Raw genomic sequence first — 25,549 nt, 5'->3', positions numbered from 1 at the left:
ACCCCCGCTCCCGAACACATAGTGCACCCCCCCGAACTCATAGCGCACCCCCCCCCGAACCCATAGCGCACCCCCCGAACCCATGGCGCACCCCCCCAGAACCCATAGCGCACCCCCCCCCCCCCCCCCGAACCCATAGCGCACCTGCCACGAAAAAATATCTTTTAGCGCGCAACTTTTACTTTACTGTTTTCTTATTGTGATACAGAAAAAAACATTACAATGCAACCTGTTTATTTTTGCATTTTCAGCAAAACACATATGACTGCCTGTCTGGGTGAGTGGGTGGGTGAATAACGGTGGGTGGGTGAATGACGGTGGGTGGGTAGGTGAATGATGATTGGTGGGTGAATGACGGTTTGGGTGAATGACGGTTGAATGACAGTGGGTGGGTGGGTGAATGGCAGTGGGTGGGTGGGCGAATGACAGTGGGTGGGTGGGTGAATGACAGTGGGTGGGTAGGCGAATGACAGTTTGGGCGAATGACAGTGGGTGGGTGGGTGGGTGGGTGGGCGAATGACAGTGGGTGGGTGGGTGGGCAAATGACAGTGGGTGGGTGGGCGAATGACAGTTGGGCGAATGACAGTGGGTTGGTGGCTGGGCGAATGACAATGGGTTGGTGGGTGGGTGAATGACAGTGGGTGGGTGGGCGAGACTGGCGGGCTAAACCCGCAGCTGTTGCCGGGGGCAGGAGGCGCGCGTAGGGGAAGTTGGGTTGGGGTACGCGCGCGGGGGAAGTTAGGTTGGCGCCAGGGCCATCTTAACAACATTAGAGGCCTCAGGGCAAAGCAGTGCACGGGGCCCTGCCTACATAACCACTAACATGAATAAAAATGTAAATTAACGATTTGTTAACGAATAGTTAATATCCCCTGAATATCTAGTTTACAATTTATTCTTACATCTTACTGTTACAGTGTTATTCATAAAACAATCTTTTATATAACTTTTACAATACCTCACAAGAGAAACATCACTTTGCAAGCTATAACTGCAGTACAGTGAAAAAACTCAACCTGTACCACTTTTTTTATCTGAAGAAATATCACAATAAAGACATTCACTGGTATATACTTATAACCTATGCAGACAGTCGCTCCCAGCCTCCCACGCGCTCACTAGCAGCAGCAGGCACCGGAAGTGCTGCACTGCTAGGCTGCAAGCGGATTGTGACGCAAGCCGGGGTGCATGGCGGGCGGAGAGCGAGTGGAGCCGGGGTTCCACTTCCAGGTGGGGGAGAGTGAGCGGAGCCGGGGTGCCGGGCGGGGGGAGAGCGAGCTGGGGTGTCGGGCGTCGCGGCGGTGGGAGAGCGAGCCCTCCAAGCTAGATTTAGAATGGAGATTTTACATTTTTTGCATTGCTGGGTAGGGTTGCCAGATGGCTTGTCCAAAAATACTGGACACAATGGTAAAAGTTACAACGCCCCCAAATCATATTAAAAAAAAATAGCACGCTCCCGAATACATATAAAATATAGCCCCACCTCCCCAATACATACAAAATATACCCCCCTACCACCCTCATATATATTAAATATACCACCACCACCCTCATATATATTAAATATCCCCCCACCTCTCCAATACATATAAAATATCCCCCCACCTCTCCAATACATATAAAATATCCCCCCACGTATCCAAATATCCCCCCACCTCCCCAATTCATATAAAATATACCCCCACCTCCCTAATTCATATAAAATATACCCACACAAGCCCCATATATATATAAATATACTCCAACCACCCCCATATATATTAAATATATCCCCACCACCCCCATATATATTAAATATACCCCCACCACCCGCATACATATAAAAATATGCCCCCACCACCCCATATACTCCCACCACCCCAAAACATATAAATATACCCCACCACCCCCATACATATAAAATATACCCCCACCACCCCCATTTATATTAAATATACTCCTACCACCCCAATACATATTTAATATACCCCCACCACCGCCATACATATAAAATATACCCCCACCACTGCCATACATATAAAATATACCCCCACCACCGCCATACATATAAAATATACCCCCACCACCGCCATACATATAAAATATACCCCCACCACCCCCATATATATTAAATATACTCCTACCACCCTAATGCATATTAAATATACCCCCACCACACACATACATATAAAATATACCCCCACCACCCCCATATTTATTAAATATACTCATACCACCCAATACATATTAAATATACCCTCACCTCCCCCCACATTGTACTTTACCTATCTCCTGCAGGACACAGACAGCACAGAACATGTCTCTGGCCCACCGGAGTGTGGGCTCCGCCCCTGCTGTCCTCTGGTTGGCTGTCCTCTCCTCCAATCAGGGACAGCACACCAGTCCTCCTTGCTCTGCCCAGCCACCGTCCAGGCCCTCCCTCTCTCTGCCTCCGCCCTCTCAGCACTTAACGCTCGCCGGACACCTGGCAACACTATGTTGGGCACTCCAGGGTGCGTGGGGCCCCCCTATGCTGTGGGGCCCCTGGTTGACACGCGTGGGGGAAGTTAGGTTGGCGCGCGCGCAGGGGAATCCCATGGCACATCCCCTACATCCCACGTTGGGAGCCGAGGGGTGGGAGCGGGGGATGAGCAGGCCCACAGGCAGCGGGAAGGCCCATAGGCAGCAGGACAAATACCCTGCTTGCCCTGCGCATGCACGCAGAAAAATCGTCGCCATTTTAAAAAAAAAAACTTTTTTTTTTTTTACTTTAACGGGCATGGCCGGGCTTCCCTGATTCACGGGGCCTGGGACGCCAGTGCCCTCTGCCTCCCCCCCTCCTGTTGGCGGCCCTGATGGAGGGCTAAGGAGAGACTGTTGGGGTCTCAAGCTACTGGGGTCTGCTCCAGGGACAAAGATGAAGAGCTGTGTGCGGTAAGAGAATAAAGACAGTTTTACTCCTGCCTGAGGATGCCATTATTCAGGGGGAGGGGAGGAGTTTTCCTGTAGGGGCAGTACTTATCTATGATAGACCATGGAGGATGGAGGCGGTGCACCAAAGAGAAAGAAGATAATATCCCAAAGCCTGTCCTGTTATCCCCAATACCATCAGTGGAAGCTCCGAATCCTGAGAGCCTACAGGTGATCAGCACTACACCTGGTAACAACGACCAAATCTGCCGTAGGGGGGAAGGGGTTAGAAAAAAAGAAAAGAAAAAGCGCCCGATCCTTGTATAAAATTAGTGATAAAAGGTTTAATTCGCCAAGTAACGACAATTGCCAACTCACACTTTCTCAATAAGTTAAAAGCATTTTATGGGACCAGCCCATGCACCAAGCCAACGTCACACTGTCATAGTTCTCCTCCGTCTGCAAGGGGTTGTAATCTCAGCAAATGGATGTAGATGTTGACGCTGCTGCCGCTCCAAACTCTCTCTGTGGACCCGAAAGGAATTCCTCGATCGTACGATATATATATCAAGAAACAAAGACGTCCAGAGCAACATCCAATGTGACAAAAATACACAGTGAAATACCTATATATCTCTTGAAAAAAGGGTCATTTAGTTAACCCCTTGGCCAAAGCATATAAGCCTGCGAGCCACTTTCAAGGCATGACCATAATATCGCAGGTCCTAACACTAACTGATTAAAATCCTTATTTACCTCTATAATTAGGGGAAGGATGGTCCTGGCATTGAACCTGTCGCAACCAGCATGAAAAGAAAACCTGCTTACTTGGACAGTGGGGAGGGGCGAACTAAATGACCCTCTTTTCAAGATTGAAAAAAAAACAGATATTTACCTTTGATCTCTGCAAAGGAAGAAACGTGATATTTCCATGGTTGCTAGTAAAATCAGAATCATTAGTGCTGTAAGAGTCAGTCTGAGTGATAGTGTAGAAAAGATGTACAGTGTCCAGTGCTCCTCTTGTACGTTCCACAACACAAGATATGGTAGAGCCTTCCTCTGCAGACTGGGAGAAAAATGTCAGGTACTTGTGGAGGAGTAAAAGGAGAACAGATTTACGTCCATATTTACTAATTGGTGTTATACCACTGATGGGAGCAGTGTAGGTGAGAAAAGGTGAAGTGCAGATATGGAAAGGGTTTGGGACTGAAAAGCGCTGAGCTGTAGTAAATCTAAAGAAAATTTATTTCTTTTGAATACTTTATTTAGATGTAATAGAACATTTTCAGGCTTTTTTTTTTTTTTAAATTGCGAGAAAGGGCCCACAACATCTTGGTGCCAAGGGGCCCCCGAGGGACTTAATCCACCCCTGTGACGTGGAACATGTAAATGCTGCCTTTATGTTAGGCACACAAGTTCCCTGCCTGCAGAGATACCGGCAGTCCTGCGAAGGTAAGTATCTCTGGATGCAGGGGTACCCCGGAGCTGAAATTAACACAGTTCAGCTTTGAAGACCCCCTGCTTCGATCCAATAATAATAAAAAATAAATAAACCTAGATTGATGCTTTAAGCAGTGATAAACTACACACACATTAGCATTTTCTACTTAAAATTCCCCCTTTTATTGTTCAAACATTTTTTATTTCATATCATGTATTTGTTTTTTGTTAATGCAGAAGAGTAATAACAGGCAACAAAAATGAGGGCAGGAGGATGGAACTGTTTAACTTGAAGGCCACGGGGTCGGAGGCCTTCTCCATGTGACCACCCCTTTAAAAGGTCTTGCCTGAGGACATTACCCCAATATGACTTAAAACTTAGCCTCGCTTGTGAACCAGTGGAGGGAGGGTGTAGGGCCACTATGTCTTGCTCCACCATCCTTAGTGCAGGTGGTGTCTTTATGGGTTATTTACAATGATGCTTTCCTTCATTATAGTAATCTTACAGCACTCTACTTACTATATGCAGCACTGTATATAGCAGACAATATTGTACTCATACTGTAATGTCTTATACACTATTGCACTATATATTTCATCTTATATTTGTTATACTAGTTGTGCAAGATGATACAATATACCACACTATACCACACTGCAGTATACCATACCCGTTCTATGTCTCACCTCAGGAATGCAGGATCCTGTAAAACCAAACAAACCATTGGCGTTATCACTTTTTTGGATCCTTATCATTGCTGTTGTGTTCTCCTCTGGAATTCTTGCACCCCCATATACAGACACCAGCTTTAATATGAAAAGTTCTTCTCCCTCTTCTTCATTGTCATCCCGTGCGGATATAATGAACGACTTATGTGTCTCTCCCTGTCTGTATTCCAAATATCCAGATATAGGGTGCAGGTCACTCTTTGCTGGAGTGGCATGAAGTTCAGTGATCTCTGCTCGAGACAATTTCTGCCCATAAATCCTCACATCTTGCAGCATTCCTGTGTATCTGCTGCCTCCATTCAATCCCGCACCAACTCTTAAGGTCCCTGGACCTGATGGAGAGAAAAAAAATGCCCTGTCACTGGATTGTTTCTTAATATCAGGTAAATGATATGATTACGATGATTACAGGGCATTTCAATTCTTCAACACAGGAAATGACCAGAGCAGAATCTCAATGTAAATATGGGAAAAAAGAAATTAAACTAAAAAAAACAAAAAAACAAGAACACAATATTAAAGAACCTGAAAAAAAGAGATAGAAGAAAAAAAATCTGGCTGCATAGTTAAAAGAATAAAAGCATGACAAGCAACTATATGGAAGCTGTTACCTATGGTTTTTTATTCTGGTGATTCCTGGCTCTTTTTATTCTTATCATCCACTCTATTGTCATTGTATTATCATATATTAATAATAATTGTTGTGTTTATTATTAGTAGTAGAAGTAGCATTAGAGTTCACTGTGTTATCAGTAGACGTGCGAATGGCTTCAAATGTGCTTGTCAATTTTTGTCACACATTTCTCTTGCAAAAGTTTACATTGCTCAGAAATCCTTGCAAACCCACATTTCCAGCAGATATTTGACCAGAATTTGGCACAAACGGCAATATATACATAAATGTGATATTGAATAATAATGTTTTTTTATTTTAGTTAATTTCATTTGGTGTTTGAACTTTGGCAAACATTTTTGCACATCCTTAGTTAGCAAAAATGACATACTGACACTTATAAATATGTATTATTATATTTTATTGGTCATATTTAATTAAAAAAAATAAAGTTTTAAACATAAGCATCAATGACGTACACTTTGTACTTTAAAAGAGATGACAAGTTCTGTTAAAGTAATGTAACTGATTGCATGAAAGCTTAATTTTGTTCTACACAAATTCAAATTTGTATGTGCTATATTTGTTCTGTGAGAACTGTAGAGAAAATAGACTTTGAAATATTATGGCTACTAAAACATTGAACTTCTTTTCCAACAACAAAACTGGAATTAGTTTTTCAGTTAAGATGCAGTAATACTCATTCATTTACCATTAGCTATTGCTTCTCCCTTCAGGCTCTTAACTCCTCCAGGGAATGGGCTCCCATCTATATAGAACTCAATAATGCCATCGTCCAGCATAATCAGAAGATGCATCCAGGCATTTTGTTCTATAAACTTTTGGACTCCAGCCTTAGCGACATAAGTAACATTGGATCCAAGTGTCATGTAAAAAAGCATCAACACTATATATGAGTCATTTGTATCCACTTTGACCCCATAATACATAGTTCCATTGTCATTGTCTTTCGATATTATAAATCCATTCATATTCACACTAGGTTTGGCCCATGCAGAAAAAGTGAAGTTTGCCAGTGTGTTATTCTTATTTTGGTAATATTGTGATTCAAGAACTCCAAATGCACCCTCAGCACCACTGAAATACAATGCATCCGTTCCACTGGGATGGCGCCGCATGTGAGGCTGCAGCTGCACAGAAGAAGAGAAGGAAGCGAGGAGTAAGAAGTCCAGCATGGCAGGGAGACCAGTTTTAAAGGTACTCGAGGATATTTCCCAGCCAACCCGAACATCGCCAAATGTGCCCTGTTGTCTCCAAATGGAGAAGTTGGTGATGTAGCTCATGTCCTCCTCAGAAAGCACATCTTCTGCTACCTCCCGATTCTGACTCTCAGGGCTTATTTGAAACACCCCAAAAGGGTCATCATTAAAAGGGATCATCACAGTCACATTGAGGTTATTTTCTGCCAACTGCCCGCCGACTCCTGGAAATAATAACAATACAAAGTCATTATAAGAAAAGCTATATACAACAAGGTTTATTTTGTATTGTTTTTAAAAAAAAAAAAAACATGTTGTTTTGCTTTAGCATCGTTAAAATAAACCAGGTGCAGTAAGTATTTATTACAATTAAAACTGATTCATTCTATATAAAAAAACAAAGCAAGGAAATTATTGGCGCCCTCAATTATTTAGAGATGTCACTCACAGAGCACAACATTACACTGTTTGCAGTAAATCTCAATTAAAACATGAACAAATACAGTATAAGGAAATATCGAGTGATGTCTCTTAAGTGCTTCTTCTAAAAGAATAGTAAATACAAATATCACTAGTGAGCACATTCACAGGGTCTGCGACCCTGCTTTTCCCCATTATCTCTTAGCATACAATGCTTCCACTGCAACCAGGGATTCTGGGAAATGATATGCAAATGAGCACACAGTGTCTAAAAGAATAAAAACGTTTTAAAAGGCAACAACAAAAAATTCAACTGCTACATATTACAGCTTTAAATATAGTATGAGATAACATACCTGAAATATTCACCAGCTTTAATGTGAAAAATTCATTGAACTCAGGAATTTGATCATGAAGCGCTTGCAGAGTTATATATTTGAATTGTTCCCCATCCTTGAACCAAAGAGTGCCTGAGGGTTCAGAAAACTCCTGTCCTGGTTGTAAGGCAGAATTGTTCTGCAAGAGCTGCCAGTATAAAAACACACTGCCAAATTGTCCTCTGTTCCTCAGCACCCTGAAAGGGAAATGAATGAGGAAATATAGCATCTTCAAGGTGTTTGTCAGCATTGTAGTGTCTGCATGATAGCTACAGTAGAATTATGTAATGTTTTACCACTGTTTGGTTTCCCCCAGTTTTGTTTCTTAGTTGCAGTTTATTCCGTTTCTATTCATCCAGACATTGTTTTTTGCTACAGTATTGCACTATATATTTTTATCCATTTGTCATCTGAAGTCCTTTCCACTCCTATTATCGGGACATGTTGGACAGGACATTGCTTTACGGCAGGCCTGCACAACTCCAGTCCTCGAGGGCCGCATACAGGCCAGGTTTTCAGGATTTCCCTACTTCAGCACAGCTGGTTCAATTAGTGGCTCAGTCATACTGAGCCACTAATTGAGCCAGTTGTGCTGAAGTAGAGATATCCTGAAAACCTGGCCTGTTTGCGTCCCTCGAGGACTGGAGTTGTGCAGGCCTGCTTTACGGTTTCATCCATTTTTTAAGACTGTTTTTGGACAATTTTTTATGTCTATTAGATACTAAAAAAATATTAGAGGTGCCTGACAGTCACTTGTCCCCATTCTACTTGAATATAACAATTATATTTTCTCCTTCGACTGGGCCTCAGATTGGGCCACCTGTGCTGAAGTAGGTACTGATTGAACCACCTGTGCTGAAGCTGGGATATCCTGAAAAACTGACCTGTTGGGGGGGCTTGAGGACTGGAGTTGAGCCCCACTGACATAGCTGACAAAAGGGCCCCAGAGGCCAGAAACATTGTATCATCTGCATACTCCTGGGAATAAAATGCTGTGAACGTTTTTTGCAACAACTTTTGCGGAGGAAGTCAGTCCTTGTAAGGATCTTCAAACAGTGAGTCCTTTATACTTAGTATATCTATTGTGTGGCCACACTTTGTTAGGAGCAAGCACCAAGTTATTTTTGTTTGTTTTTTGCCCCATTAGTAGTTTTTCTTTTTTCTGCTCCTTATTAGATCAACATTGAGGCTAATAAATATTTTCAACAATCCAGGTACTTTGCTGTGTTCCTTGTTTGTAATCATAATAAAACGCCAACTGTAACAAAATAACAGACATATTACCCTATTTCCTCAATTCTAAGACGCACCTTTTTTCTGATTTTCACATGTCTGAAATCGGGGTGCGTCTTAGAATCGATGTATTTAAATAAAATAATAATAAAAACAAGTGTCTATAGCACTAATCCCCTTCTTTTCACTTATCATGTTTCAGGAGAGGTCCCATGTCAGTGGAGGACGAAGCGGCGGCGGTGGGAATGCTTTGGGTGTGTGGCGGGAGTGGTCCCAAGTCTGCAGGTGAATGAAGATAAGACAGCTGGCGGGCGTTCGGTGGCGGCAGGAGATCATAATAGCAGGAGAGCCAAGCAGGAGCAGAGTGGCATAGGGGAACGGCTTGGGAGGTGCACACTGTAACCGGAAGTCAGGCACCTATCAACTTCCGGCGTTACAGTTTGCACCTCCCAAGCCATTTCCCTATGCCGCTCAGCTCCTGCCCAGCTCTCCTGCTCTTATGTTCTCCTTCCACCGCCGCCACCGCACGCCATCCACTGTCTTCTTATCTTCATTCACCTGCAGACTTCGACCTATCCCGCCGCACTCTGGCCCACTATCCATCTTCAACCATCTGCAGGCGTGGGACCTCTCCATATGCCGCCGCCCGCTTCATCCTCCGCTGACATGGGACCTCTCCTGAAACATGGTAAGTGAAAAAGTAATTGTCCTCGATTGTAAGGGCCAAATCGATGGTGCGTCTTACAATCGATGGTGCGTCTTACAATCGATGGCGTCTTACAATCGAGGAAATACGGTAACTGAACTCACCTGAATGTATTTGTTGTCCCTTCTTCAACAGGTTTGTCAATCGGCTCAAGAAAAAATATACCATTTGGGTCATCATTAGCTTTAATAATAACTGTAGCTTTCCCATTTCCGTACACCACTGTGTCACCTAATAAAAACAAATGTATTTGTTAATTCAAACTATTAATTGACATGGTGACCTGCAACTGAAAGGCTTAAAGAAAGCATATCAATAAAACAAATGTTCTCATTAAAATTCTCCACATTGCACAAACTACCTGTAGCATGATACAATTTTACAACTTGCCTAATGGTTGGAGTAAAATTAGAGCATATTAGATAATATGAGTTAAACCTCAGGTACAATAAAAACAATATATATACATGCCTAGTCCCACGGTTAAACAGCCATTTCAACACCATTGCCAAGCTACATTAGTAAGACGAAACATTTTCTTCATTGTAAAAGGTAACACAATTAAACACATTTTCTCCATGGTCACTGTAGTTCATAATATTCTTTGCTATGTGTTGTACAAATATCCCAGAATTGGTTCTCACCTTGAGCCTCTGGTAAAGTAACTATAGCTTAATGTGACTCTTCATTGAACATTTACAAGAACTACACAGTCAAACCTTCTAAAATAGGATGCTTATTTCCTTTTTTAACATTTGACATTATAATTAGTAGGTACAGTACATTCAAAAATAAATATTAGGAATATAGTTAATTACTATGATACACATCCAGATATGCATATTGAGCATTTCTTCTGACCTGTGGTATTGTATAGCATTATATAAAATGATTCATCTGTTTCTGGGATGTCATCCTCATTGGTGAATACTGTTATAATCTGTAATCTTTGTCCAATATCAAAGACAAGGATATTTCCACCAGAACTGTACATAAAGTCTCCCTCTTCAGCAGTGGCAGCTCCATTCACAGTAGAATACATGACAGAGGACACAAAATCAGCCGATCCATTTCTTACAACTGTGAAGTTCACAACCTGGCCTTCCTCAACCCAAACCACAACAGGTTCTGGAACACAAAGAAAACATATTAAAGGGTAAGAGGACTGCAACGTACAGTATGCTTCAAAGTATTCAATGTAAGTCTTCCTTTAACATGCACACAGAAAAAGTCCTCAATATAATAGAACTCCTGAAAAAATGACCAGTCACATGGTTAAACCAAGAGAAAAGAAAAGGGAAAGTAGTATTCAGGGCTATGACATTTGTCTTAGCAGAGCTTTCGAACAGATATAGAGAGCTCCCGTATGAACATTTTGAGCACCTCTCGAATGAAAGATCAACCATGTCTATTTTCTTGGTGCATACAGTCCTACTTGTTAAACTGTAAAAGTTGAATACCTTCAAAGAAAATTGGATCATCATTTCTGCTTATCTCTAACGTAGCAGTGGTTACATTTCCCATCCTGGCACCGCCAGTAGAACTCAGAAGTGTAAGGATGAATGTTTCATTCTCTTCCGGGATCTACAATATACAAACATGAGTAGGAAAGTACACCTTACTGGCCATGCACATTTCAAATGTATTTATTCATTAAAGTCTGAATTGTTTAAGTTCAACCTCAAGGGAATTTTCACATTTTTGCAACAGAATTTACAACAATAATGTCAATGTCAGTTTTTATGTGTTGCACTATAATCATCTTATAAGTACAGCAGAATATTTTTTAACCAATGCTGCTCTCTACTACACAATTAAGAGGCTATTATAGGCTAAATGTAGGCTTATTTTTAAAAAAAAATAATTTTTCATAAAAATATACATTTTTGTAGTCATTGATTTTTATCAGTGTATATACCTGTGTAAGAAAAAGAAGTAAAGTAGAAGATGAGAGGGCTGGGGGGCAGGAGAGAGAGAGGTTTAGTGGGGGAAGAGAGGTGTAGGGGGGGAGAGAGGTGAAGGAGGGGGAAATAGAGAAGTGGTGGGTGGGGGTGAGAGGTGAGGGGTAAGAGAGAGGTGAGGGTAAGAGAGAGATGAGGGGGGAGATAGGTGAGGGGGGAAGAGGGAGGTGAGGGGGGGAAGAGGGAGGTGAGGGGGGGAAGAGGAAGGTGAGGGGGAGAGAGAGAGGTAGGGGGAGAGAGAGAGGTAGGGGGAGAGAGAGAGGTAGGGGGAGAGAGGTGAGGGGGGAAGAGAAAGGTGAGGGGGGAAGAGAGAGAGGTGAGGGGGAAGAGAGAGAGGTGAGGGGGAAGAGAGTGGTGATGGGGGGAGAGAGGTGAGGGGGAGAGAGGGGAGCGGGTGAGCGGGGGAGATAGTTGAGGGGGGAGAGAGAGAGGTGAGGGGGGGAGAGAGTTGAGGGGGGGAGAGAGTTGAGGGGGGGGAGAGAGTTGAGGGGGGGGAGAGAGTTGAGGGGGAGGAGTTGAGGGGAGAAAAGAGAGAGGTAAGGGGAGAAAAGGGGTGAGGGGGAGAATTGGGAGGAATGGAAGGGGAGAGGTGGGTGGTGGGGAGATGTGGGAGAGAAGTGGGGGAGTGTGATAGTAACTACAACTAAATAAAAAGAAATACAAATTACCTTACAGTAGCACAGGCAAAAGATGTGGTGAGAAATATTACTTTGTTGCAAGCAACAAAGTTACCAGTTGGAACACGGCAGCTTCTGACAGCACTAGCAGCTGTCAGAGAGGGGGAGAGGCTGCTTGTTCAGTGTGCTCAATGAGGAGCAGGGCTGCTGCAGTTAAGTTTTAAACTTGCTGTTTTTTTTCTCAGCGCGAGCCCCTGCATCTCTACTTTGATGTGAGTTGGCAAGTTGTCAAAAATTCCGGGCATTACTGAATGAATAATGGCCGGAATTCTGCCCAATCAGAGAGCAGGGATTTCAGTAATGCCTGGAATTTTACTGCTTTAGCCTGTAATACATAATTATATATCACTGCTGTTGACGATGCCTAGTCTTTGAGATAGGTTTCTAATGGGATGTTAACTATCATGTGTCACAAACATTGACTTCTATCTAACAAAGATATTTATCGTACATACTATTTTTAAAACAATTTTTAAAATATTAGATAATAGATAATATCTAAAAAAAAATTACAACTAATTGCTACAATTGGCAATCAGTATGTCAGCATTATTATTGTGTACAATCAAATCCTTCGGATATAAGTACGTCCCTAGCATGAACTTGCGAAACGCGTAGTTCGAGCTGGACGTTGAGCTTTTGGATCGCTGACAGCCACTGTAGTTCCTCTGAGCGCTCTGGACCCAGTCCTGTCGACTGGATGCGGGAGCAGGAGTGCACTGTGTCTAAGTGCTGGAAGCGACTACGTGTACCGGAGGTGTGTTTTTAATGTGTGAGTAACATGTTACTCTTATTTTACATTAATAAACTGCATTTTTACACTTTCCCTGCAGCTATCTGTCATGCTTACCATCCTTATCGGGCCTATCATGAGGTGAGGACGTCGGGTGTTAGTGTTTATACTACACACAGAAATCGAACAGGACAAGTCCTCAGCTGAGGGAAGGAGAAGCCAGCGTACAACGAACACACTTTGTGAGTTAGTCTCACACATAGCCGTGTGAGTACAGAAAATGTTCTTTTATTACACAGCCCCACCACCCTAAGGGAGTTTCTTTCATTTCATTCCACTGGTGCAAAACTGTCACTGATCATTGTGTATCTTTATTTCTTTCTCTTGCGCTCCCCTTATTCTGTTTTCTTTCGTCTTATTAGGATCACGGGAAGATCCCCTTGGGGTTGAGCAGCAACAAACAATTGGGCAAGTATTATATCCTTTGGCTTTTTTCTGTGCTTGTATTCCAATATTCTGTTTCTTTGGCATATCAATTTTAATTAGAGGGAGCGCCCCAGTCATCCTACATCTCACTTTTTAATGAACAAGCACTTGAAATTTTACATTCATAAAAGGCAAAAAAACAATATATATATATATATATATACTGTATATTTGTTCTTTGATGTTTTAGTAAAGGCCATACAGGGTTCTAACATAATGGTGCACTGCTGTGATAAACTACAATATAACACTGAACTCTCTTTTCATGTTTGCAGTAAGTTTTGTTTACTGCTTACATGGCAAGTCACATATCAGACATGGTATAAACGCGGGTGCTTCCATACCCTAAACACACTGGGATGAGAAAATCAAGGAACTACTTTATATGTGTGACTTAAGCCATAATATTGACCTCATCTGGAAGCGATGAAATAGTGATGTTTTTTGAAAACTTTTTATCTTCAAAGTAAATGATGCCTCGCGTAGGATGGATATCACCCGTGGAATCTGGGCTGATGCCCCATGTCACATTGATGTTTCCAAAGTTTCCTTGTCTTCTTATTACTTCAAAGCTAGCTGAAAATACACATACAAGTATTGAATTATGAAACTGGAAATAGGTGGCATATTAGGGTATTGCAATATTCAGCTACACAAACTTACAAACCATCCCAATTGTACAAAATCTACTATTAAAAAGTACAGATCGAAGGATAGTCGTAGATTAGTAAGATGTATAGTCAGCCTAGAAACATGGACTATTAGACACACAAATAAATGTAATAAGGAATACAATGCTATATAAATATTAATAGTTCATATTTGTAAAACTAGAACATTTACAGCATTGTGGCAAAAGACACATGGACGTATTCAAAACCCCAATATAGACCAGAAACCACCATGACAAGAAACTCTGTGCTCTGACTGTGGGGAGAGTAACTCAAAAGTCAACATTTCTACCATTTCTAGTCTAAGTATATATTATCTTCAGGAACAAGACTGCTGGAGGCAGAACGTTTTACAAGGTACTTAGCATCATTGTATAAGTCGGCATATTCATGATCAAGGAGAGGGTATGCATTATTGTCCCTCAAGCATGTAGTGCAAGTATAAGATTTTCAGCATGCAAAATAAAAAAAATTACCAAAAATTACCAGTCTGGATTTCGTCTCCTTTGCTTTCTTTCATGCTCACCACTATTCCATCAGCAACAAATTCAATTACTCCATGGGGATCATCATTTTTTAGAATAGTTATATTAACTCTGGTGGCTCCTCCCAATGTGATAGGAAATTCTCCATGGCTGCTTAAAACCACTGAATACATCTCATTCAGCTGGTGTGGGGGGGGGGGGGGGGGGAACAAGAGAGATTTTCAATGCATTGTTTTGTAAACTGAAGCAGAGTAGCAGAAATGACTCATTTAAAAAAATCAAGTGTATTTTTTTTTAAATTATTTTAATATTCTTTATATTTATTATTATCATTTATCATAACAGAGAACTGATAGAGAAAGAACCCAAATGTAGCACTCAGGCCTGAGTGCTACATTTGGGTTCTTTCTCTATCAGTTCTCTATTAATCATTACCCAATAGCACCGCTTACCACTACAACAATTGTGGCAGTAGCAGGGGCTCCCTTATTGTTTCAACATTTATTATAACATCATGTTTGTAAGTCTTTTAGTTTTTGCCCACTTGGGAATAATTAGGGCTGTTGAAAATCCAGAAGTACCAGTCAGGAAACCAGTGACCATCTTGTTGAATCACAAGTTCCTGGTCACTTTAGAGTCCTGGCAAAGTGCAGTAGAGGAAAGACCACCCAGTAATGCAGTGTGACCTCCTTTAACTAAACGTTTGATTCAGTATTGTGCCTTTTTACATTTCTTTCCTCCTGCAAATTACACACAGCAAAACAATATTTTCTCGTTAAAATGAATTCAAAGCAAAACAAATATTTCTTAATGAAAGGGATATATGAACATCTACATAATGAAAGCAGAAACAGTACCCGTGGAGGGCATCAGCATACACATACACGGTTTAAATCCATAACAAGACTATACCAGCAAATCGTTATTTTATAAATAGAGTAGAGTAGCTTCTAAAATGTAAATATATCAGCTTCTGACGCCATAATGGACATCGAATTGGGTTTTGTTCTGTAAATAAGCTATTTGTTTTTCTCAAATTACTGAATTGAAATTAGGAAGTGATCTATTCTGCATTCTTACATTTAAAATATTTTATTTTCCATATTAACCCTGTCAGTGCTGCAGAGGCTTCCTAGCTGCAAAACTGGGGCCAAAAACTGTGTTTAAATAGGACATATTTCTCTTTATAAATCTGATGCAGCCCTTTGCCACAGTTTTGCAACCAGAAGACCGATAATTCAACCCTAGTCTTGACGAGAACATTTTAAAGATGAGACAAACTGTTCTGGCTTGGGACACTTTTTTGATGCTGTATCCAAGCTGCACCCAATGTAAAATTGCATGGTAATTGTAAATCTTCTAAAAAATGAAATCCAAGCTCAGTTGCAAACAAAACACTGATAAATATCTCCATTGATGTTCTGCAGCTTTTACTCATTTCTGCAAGGAGAACCATTAGTCTTTTATAGGTATTTTACCTTTACACTTTAGAGATGGAGAATTTGCATTTTTAAGATAAAAGAATGCCAATTTTGGTCACAATTTAACAGTCACCTATAGATGAACTTTTAGCTGTGGTAACAGTAATGATTTGTAACCAGTTTTTTCTTCATTATAAAACTAACCAGTACATAAACTGCACTATAGTTGCATATTAGATGAGATTGAAAAAAGACATAGGTCCATCGAGTTCAACGCAGGTTAAATATAGACAACAGTTCTGTACTTCTACTATATATTTTGAAAGTTGTTTGTCTGTTTGTTATGCATTTGAACACCTTAAAGCTGCAGTTCAGTCAATATCCTGCATGTGTGTTTTTTTTAATAAATCAGTTCTGTAGTAAGAAAAAATACTTTTAGCATTTTCTGTTTTTAAAAAAACAACTTTGAAAGACCAATTTTCTTGTATTCTATTTTACAGCCATTTGCTAAGGCACTGCCCCTTCATGTCCTGTCACAAGCCCTGGCACACCCCTTTGTCAGCCCTGCCCTCCCTCTAGCACATGTCAGTGCAGGAATGCTCATGAATATTCATGAGCTTCCACTGACAGACAAGCAGATTATAAACAAATCCCAGCTTTTAATATGTCACCAAATTTCGACCTATCAATACATGGAGAACGAATTGACCTGCAGCTATACAGTTCTTTAGGTAATTAGAGATTGCCCACATAAAACTATTGAAGTAAAAAAATAAATGTAAAAAAAAAAAAAAAAGACTGAACTGCAGCTTTAAGATATCGTAACCAGACACCTAACAATTTACACTGTTAACAATGTCAATTGCACCCCAAGTCCACCCTCTTTTGAAATCCTAGTTGGATTGTTGGAAAAATGTGTTCACACCCATTTAAGCAACAACTATACCAAGACAAATTTCCCTAGCCAATTCCAATCTGGCTTTCGCCCCAAACACTCCATGGTAATTACCCTGCTAAAAGTTTGCAATGAGATCCAGTGTGGAATGGAACAGGGACAACTCACTGGTGTAATATTCCTAGATTTTGCAAAGGCTTTTGATACTGTTAATCATATTATCTTGCTTAACAAACTCCAGTGCTCTGGAATAGGGAAGCATGCTTTAAAAACTGGTTTAATGCCTACCTATCAGGCAGATCCCAACATGTGTCTATCTCAGGCTCTAACTCCAACCCCTTGGATATCACCTGTGGTGTCCATCAAATCTCTGTTCTGGGTTCCCTACTCTTCTCAGTGTTCATCAATGATCTTTCTACAGCTTCTAAGGGAGCTTCAATACACGTGTAGCCAAGGCTGGTTCTTGGCTACCAGTCTGCCCTCCCTGGCAGTAAGTCATGGTTGAGCAGGCCTGCCAGTACCTATCATGGATTTTCCCTACTCCCAACCTCTTGAGTGGCTGGGGAGGAGGTGGAACCAGGTTTGGGTTCTGCCCAATCCTGGGTCAAACCTGGTGCCCTCCTCCTGGCTGTACTTAAGGGGATTGCCGCCCAAATTTAGTCAGTGCCTCTCCCCACTTGTGAGAGGCAGGTCACACACAGGTTGCCTGAATATTGGCCGTCTCTGTTCCTCTTCTCCGTGGGGTGTATACCTTTCCCGTGATCCTGATAGAGGATCAGGGAAGAGCAAGGACTGCTGTGGGGGCCCTTGACCCATAGTGAAGGTCCAGGGACCATCCTACAGCAGGATACAACACCAGAGACTGCTTTGGGCAGAAGTCTGTCATGACTGCATTGAGCTGAATAGAATAAACCGTTCCAGTTATTATTCCTCCTCCCTGGTGTGTAATCTTTCCGGGGAAGGAGAGGGAATTGTGTCCTGGGTCCCCACAACCATCGGCGGATGACTCATCCCTCCTGCTTACCAACAGGTAGCATGCACCACACACTGTAATGGCAGAATCTCCCAGAGACCAGGGGAAACACCGTTACACATGTATTTAGATGACACAATCTTACATGCACACAGCCATAGCTTCTCCGACCTTGAACACATACTTCAATCTGACTTTTTGAGACTTGAAAATTGGATTTCCCAAAAAAACTGTTTTTAAACATTGACAAGACTGTAAAAAATGGTATTTGGGACCAAGGCTAAATTTTTAAAGCTTCCAATGGCTGAGATCCAGATCACAACCAACGCTAATACCACCCTAAATCCTGTTACTAGTTTTACATACTTGGGCATATGGTTTGACTCCCATTTAACATTTGAGAATGCACATTGATACCCTGACATCCAAAACCTATGCCAAACTAGGTGTACTTTTTTTTTCAAATAATTTTATTGAGTTTTACAGCATTTGTTAAATCAAAACCTTAAACAGGTATCAAATACAGTTGTACAGAGTCAACTCTACATATCCACATCCAACATTCCATTGTTTCCTTAATCAGCTGATACATAAATGGGGACTTAGTGATCCTCTTGGTTGATCTAAGCAATTGAGCTATACCATTGCTGTCTGTAAAACTTAAACATGGGGACAGACAATAAAATCAAATAAATTATATTATGAAAAGACAACCACGGGAGGGTACCAGGGGGGAGAGGAGGGTGAATTCCCTCATTCCCTCTGTCCCCAGCTTCTCCATGGTCATTACCTCATTAATTTGTTTCTCTACTGTGCGTCTGGAAGGTGGGGAAGTCTGGAAGTCTCAGACTGGCTACAGGAGGTCTATATACACCAAAGGAGGATATGTTTATACTAGATCTCTTGGAGATTATCCTCAGGGAGAATTATTTTCTCTTTGAGGATACCTTTTACATTCAGGCTCAAGGCACGGCCATGGGGTCGAATGTCGCACCCACATATGCCAACATCTTCATGGCTAGATTCGAGGAGGAGTATGTCTACCCTCATCCTGAATTCATTATCCATGGGCATATGTGGGTGCGCTACATCGACGATGTGTTCCTTATTTGGCTGGGATTTGCTGGTTCTTTATTGTCATTTGTCTCAGACATCAACATGGCTAGGGCGACTATCGGTATTACTTACCAGTGTAGCGAGGTCAGTGTAGCGAGATTTTCTAGACACAACCATCTCCATAGTGGACAATAGATTGGAATCCAACTTATTCACTAAGCCTACAGATAGAAACAATCTTCTACACTATAGTAGCTTTCACCCTCCTGGTACCTTACAGGGGCTCCCGTATAGCCAATTTTTGAGGAGCAAGAGAATCATCAGTACCTCTAATGGCGTTAAGGTTAGCCTGGATTAGATGCAAGATAAATTTAAGAAAAGAGGTTACCCTAACTCCCTACTTAAAAGCCAACGAGATAAGGCAGAGGCTATTCCCAGGGAAGAGCTCCTGAGGGGGAATTTACAGGGAAGTCCCCCCAAAAAACAGTTCTCCATACCATTTGTGACCGCATTCAATACCCAATCAGAGAGAATCAAAAATATTGTACTACGGCATTGGTCTCTATTACAAAATGATTCCACCTTATCCCCTATATTTACATTTAAACCCTTATTCTCCTATAAAAGGGGTCGCAACATAAGGGACAGACTTGTGAAGGCTGATATAGGGGGGAAAGAATTCACTCAGACCTTTTTGGGGACTCCCAAATTGGGATGTTACAGGTGTCTAAATTGCAGTCAATGCAACAGTTTACAGGAGGGACACACGTTTCGACACCCCCACACTGGACAGACCTACAATATTAAGAACTTTTACACTTGTATGTCTAAGAATGTAGTGTACCTCATTAAATGCCCCTGTGGCCTTGGTTATGTGGGAGAAACAACGCAACAGGTAAAGGACCGTATTCGACAGCATAAAGCGGCCATTCGTAGGGGTGACCCTGACGCGCCGGTGGCCCATCACTTCACACAAGCTGGACACAATACGAGTCAACTGAGGTTCCAGGTCATAGATGGTGTGGGGAGAAAGAGACGTGTTGGGGACCTTCAGAGGTCTTTATTGCAGAAAGAGACACTATGGATAAGACGTTTGGATACTGTAAGTCCCAGGGGCATTAACAAGGAATTAGACCTTAGCTGCTATTTTTGATAATTTTGGTTATTTGCTTCACCCCATGATGTGCCGTCTGTCCCTCTTACTAACCCCCATGGGTCCTGCAGGACACCCTCCCCACCAGACCTGGACCAGCATTCAGTGTATGACCGTTGCTCATTTTTCTTGAAGTATGGGTCAGGTGTTATAAGGGTTAATGTTCTGCCTGTGATCCATCCTGTCACCTTAGTTGTCTCTACCCACCTCTAACTAGACCCTTGACAGCGGGTGAGCTGAGGGTTCTTTGACATTATTATACCCTAGAGGGGTCTGGACCCGTCTGTGGTACTTAGGTGTATGTCATTTTTTAGCCTTTTTAAAGCCCTTTTATTTGGTCTCTTTTTTATTAGGGGTCTGTCTGTCTATTTTTAGCTATTTAGATATATACCTGAATAGCCTGTCATTGCTTTATTATTTATGTCTTGCCTTTTGTCTGGTTTGGGAGTCATTACAGGAGCACCAAGTTTGTTACTACAGAGTACAATGTGCCAGCAGCATGAATACACGCAACACAGCCTTCCCGTCTCCCCAGATGCTGCAGAGATTCAGTACTGTGTATTCGGGACCTTGCACATGCGCAGTGTATCACAAGCAGCAGGAACGCGATTGACACATCTTCAAAGGCACCTGAGACAGGAGCACTTGCTACACTGTTGAAAGACTATCCACACGGGATCCTGTGCATGCTCAGTGACATTCCTCACGAGCAGTGAAGGGGAAAAGTGTGCACATGCGCTCTCCTGACTTGCCACGTCGGCAGCTTTCTGTTGAGGACCCTGTGTATGACGTCACCAGCCAGACGATGGGAGCTGGCAATTCTCTCCCCTACTTATAGCAATTAACTCCTCATGCTCAGTCCCAAGCACTCCACATGGCACTAGGAGCTGTTGATAGAGAGTTTGCTTCTTCTTGTTTACTGTCTGACATCTGATATCTACATATGTACTTTGTCTTTCACAATATTCATATATTCACATTTATTGTTAGATATCTGGTGTCTACTTATGTGATTTGCCCTCTATAGGACTTTTGATTTATATCTTTAGCTGAGTGCGGGATTATTTGACAGTGTGGAGGGAAGGCTTAGGGAAGTACCTCTGGGACCCTTTGGGACCAGGGGGAATGGGCCAGATGAAGAGGTCACCCCTCGAAACGTCGCCCCCCTAGTTTGCTTTCCTTTTTCCATTATTGTGATTTTTTTCCTTTTGTTTCATGTTTTTTCCCCTTCTCCTTCTTTCCCCTCCACCCCCTTTTATTTTTGCTCTATGGTGATATTTATTCTTGCATTGGCGTATTGGCTATTGTTGCTAAATTTTCAGTTTATTATTAGTGTCATTAAATTATTCATATTCCCTACACTGGTATTCGCCTATATCTATAGCTGTGAGACAGAGAGTGCTGGTATTATCTTTTGGTTTGTTAGTACTTCTGAAGTGAATTAGGGTCCCTTCCTGTTCCGTGCACCCTGCAACCTTGCTGAGTCATTGTGTGAGAGTGCTGTCTATCACCCCCCCTTTCTACCATAGATTAAATGTAGTTCTGATAAAAATGAAATTGCTATAATGATCAGTTCAAGAAATGAGCTGATAGTGGTGTGTAAAAGGACAGAGATATTGCCTGTTTGGATGGATGCTGTCTGGATTGCAGCTGTTGGCTGTCAGTTCCTGTGAAGTCCTTCCTCTCTGGGGTTAACACCAGATAGTTCCAGCTTCAGGGCTGGATCAGGCATATACACTGTTGGGACTCACTTCCTCCGTGAGTAAGCGGGGTTGTGGGTCTCCTTGGCATGCGCCGTCAGATGTACAGTCCTGGGTGTCTACAAGTTACCCCCTCCGGTTAGACTTCCACAGTCACTAGATTCTGGAAAGGATCACCAGCAGGCTGGTCAGCCTAATCAGCAGCAGGCAGCAGGATATTCACCTCATGGCTTCCTCTGTCACTCTGTACACTGGACTCAATGCTGGTTCCTCCTACACGTTTCATCACGTGATGTGACTTTTTTTCTGTTTTTTTATATTGATCATTTTGCACATTAGGATTGTAAGCAACTGTATTGTCTAATACTCTCATCATCATTATTCAATTGTGATTTATTCACTCTAGAGGATCCCTCCTTTGCTATACCCCCTCCCTGGTATCTACGGTTTGAAGTAGTCTATGTATTATTAGCGCACACCCATATTGCACTCCAGGTGTTTTCACCAGTGCAATATCTTTTTCATTACTCCATTTGTACTTAAAATGTGGTTTTGGCAGATTAATTTCTTGTGTTAAGAGGGTAAAATTTAGGGCTTCTGATTTGTCATTATTTATTTTATAGCCTGAGATTCTGCCAAATCCTGTTAATACGGATTGGAGGTTGGGTAGGGTTATTTGGGGGTTTGTCAAGGATAAGATAATATTGTCTGTGATTAGGGATATTTTGAAATCTATGTCACCTGTGGTTATACTTTGGATGTCTGGATTGTTTCTAATATTTGAGGCAAGGGGTTCTATTGACAGCGCGGAGAGGAGACAGGGGGCAGCCCTGTCTGGTTCCGTTTTGGATTTTTATTGAGTCTCTGTTATTTCACGGGAGTTTGACCAAGGCTGTAGGATTCTGATATAGGGCTCTAACACCTTCTAGAAATGGGCCCCCGAATCCAAATTTTTGCATTGTTCTATCTAAAAATTGCCAATTTATTCTGTCAAATGCATTCTCCGCATCAAGGCTCAGCAAGATTGCCGTAGTTCCGGTGAGATGCACATGTTCAACAATATAAATTATTTTCCGGGTATTGTCTGAGGCCTGCCTACCCGTTAAACCCTACCTGGTCTATATGGATCAACCTGGGCAAGATAGGGTTTATTCTGTTTGCTAGGATTTTACTATAGATCTTAAGATCCGTGTTTTGTAAGGAGTTTGGGTGGTAACTGCCACATTGGAGCGTGTCTCGGCCTTTTTTATGTATTATGGCTAAATTTGCTGCTGCCATGGGTGCTGGGATCTGATTGCCCTCCAAAAATGAGTTAAAAAACAGCTCCAACATACACGACACGAGGGTTGGGAGAAATTTTTATAATATATGTTTGAAAGTCCATCTGGCCCCGGAGATTTGCTGCCTTTAGCGCTTTAACTGCTTCCACTAGTTCAAGTTGTGTTATTTTCTTATTTAAGGTGTCTGCCTCGTTTGCGTCAGCTGGGGGAAGTTTGCAGTTGTCTAGATATTTTGAGATCACGTCTATATTAGAGGTTTTCTTCCCAGGAGGGCCCAGGTTGTATAGTTTCGCATAAAATTTGGTAAACTCTTGGGCTCTCTCTTTTTCATTATGTAGGATTTTACTGTTTTTGCTTTTTATTGTAGATATTTGTGATCTGACCCTTATCCCTTTTAGTCTATTAGCCAGCTATGTATCTGCTTTATTGTCTTTACCATAATATCTCTGGTTGGTCCATTTTAATGTTCTTTCCGTATCTTATAGTTGAATCTGTCTTAATGTTAGCCTAGCTGCTGAGAGGGATTTGTATATTCTTTTCGACGGGTTGTTTTTATGCTGCTGTTCTAATTTTGTTATTTTGTCTATTGTTTCATTATATGCTTTGAGTTTACTTTTTTTCTTATGTGACATAATGTACAGATGCAGCCATGAGTATCCGAACACTTGCCTGGGAAAATCTGGGGCAATCTCTCAGTAATGCTGCAACATTTCTATGACATTTCTGCAGACAGACTAATGGCCCATCGGATTAACACAGCGGGGGTCCGTGGCAATCCCATTCAAACTGAATGAGACTGCCAGGGACCCCCGCTGTGTTAATCCGATGGGCCATTAGTCTGTTTTCAAAAATGTCACAGAAATGTTGCAGCATTACTGGGAGATTGCCCCAGATTTTCAAAGGCAAGTGTTCAGATACTTGTTGCTGCATCTGTACTTTATAGGAACTTTATAGGTGTACTTTATAGGAACAAATCCTCCCCATGTCTGCTGGTCAGAAAGCGTATCGCACAGCAGATGCTAATGCAATTATCGACTATGGGGAAATAGTATACGGCTCGGCACCCCAAACCAAGCTTAGCAAACTTGATACCCTCTTCAATTCAATATGCCATTTTTGTTCTCCAATGCAACTACAACACACATCACTGCGAAATGCTCAAAGAACTAGACTTTTAATCACTTGAGTCTAGGCGCAAAGTTCATCTTTCCTGTATTGCCTTCAAATACTTTCTGGACAAGCTACCCATCTACCTGAACAAGCTCCTCGCCCCTACCACATGCAGCACTTATCTGAGATCAGACTCCAAAACAATGTTCATGGTCCCAAGGCTCAGAAAATTTGCTCCTCATTCCGTGCACACCAAAACTGGAACAATCTATCGGAAACTCTCACAGCCACCACCAGTCTAAGTTCTTTCAAAACTAAGGCTGTCTCACATTTTAATCTGGTCTGTAACTGTTACATACGCCTATAATATATATTATCTCTAACTGTGCATGCAATGTATTGTATATAATGTATACCCTGTTCACTTATGTTACTATGTATTGTAACCCTGTATTATTTGTCATCTTAACTCTGTGCCCAGGACATACTTGAAAATGAGAGGTAACTCTCAATGTTTTACTTCCTGGTAAAATATTTTATAAATAAATCAAATGCATTTGGACACCTCTTAAGATATCGTAACCAAATTGTGCATGATGGTTCCTGAGATCATGGAGCAGATTTTTCTCTATGTTTGGATACAATTCACAAATGACATCACTGACGACATCACAAATGATATGATCCCATCACGCAACCCTCATGCTGTCACTAAATCTTGGTCACTCTGAAAATCCAATTTGCAACATTAGCAAAAATACAGGAGCAACCAAAGTTCTTGAAGAGTGCAAGATCATTGCTCGGGACGAGAGTACAATGTCCCACAAACACCCATTAGAGGCTCTCGATCAAAAACTTCAGAACCTCAGAAGCAATTAAACTATTATGGATGGAGTTGTTCTTTTAGCAGGGGATTTTGATTTAAGAAACAATTTTTTGTATTGTTTGGTTTCTGAGAATTCCCAAACAAAGCCGGTTACTTTAGCTACAGTAGTATCCTACAGTATAGTTGTATCTAGAGTATTTTAATCCAAAGAATTCCTTGAAAACGTCCATGATATGTACACTGTTAGTTGAGTAGTTTACGTGCTCTACTGTACATCATAAACCCTCTAAAGATGCTTCTCTCAAGCCTACTGCAGTCTTTATGCATGAAATGTTCAGATTACGGATGTGAAAATGAAAATCAATCTACAGAGAATATAAAGTTTTAGAATCCCTTAAAGTTTGTAGTCAATTAATTGCTGAGTAAAATATAGAACTAGCAGACACACACAGATCTCCAGGGCAGGGATTTCCTTTCCTATTGTATGATCTTATT

General features: G+C 41.6%; 1 protein-coding gene across 5 annotated transcripts in view; it reads right to left on the bottom strand.

Annotated features, from left to right (window-relative positions):
- Positions 1-25,549, bottom strand: part of ADGRV1 (adhesion G protein-coupled receptor V1) — a 527,599-nt gene that overhangs the window by 413,037 nt on the left and 89,013 nt on the right. For all 5 annotated transcript variants that reach the window (XM_075593091.1, XM_075593079.1, XM_075593082.1 and 2 more), the window contains 9 exons: positions 14,642-14,822; positions 13,897-14,060; positions 11,088-11,211; positions 10,489-10,755; positions 9,732-9,858; positions 7,668-7,885; positions 6,384-7,115; positions 5,017-5,390; positions 3,785-3,955 (listed from right to left, as the gene is read on the bottom strand). In XM_075593091.1, the coding sequence (XP_075449206.1) occupies positions 3,785-3,955; positions 5,017-5,390; positions 6,384-7,115; positions 7,668-7,885; positions 9,732-9,858; positions 10,489-10,755; positions 11,088-11,211; positions 13,897-14,060; positions 14,642-14,822 (2,358 nt within the window). The remainder of the gene's footprint in view (positions 1-3,784; positions 3,956-5,016; positions 5,391-6,383; positions 7,116-7,667; positions 7,886-9,731; positions 9,859-10,488; positions 10,756-11,087; positions 11,212-13,896; positions 14,061-14,641; positions 14,823-25,549) is intronic.

Source organism: Ascaphus truei, chromosome 1 (genome assembly GCF_040206685.1).
Source record: "Ascaphus truei isolate aAscTru1 chromosome 1, aAscTru1.hap1, whole genome shotgun sequence".
NCBI lineage: Eukaryota > Metazoa > Chordata > Amphibia > Anura > Ascaphidae > Ascaphus > Ascaphus truei.
This window is presented reverse-complemented; position numbering and strand designations above follow the sequence as displayed.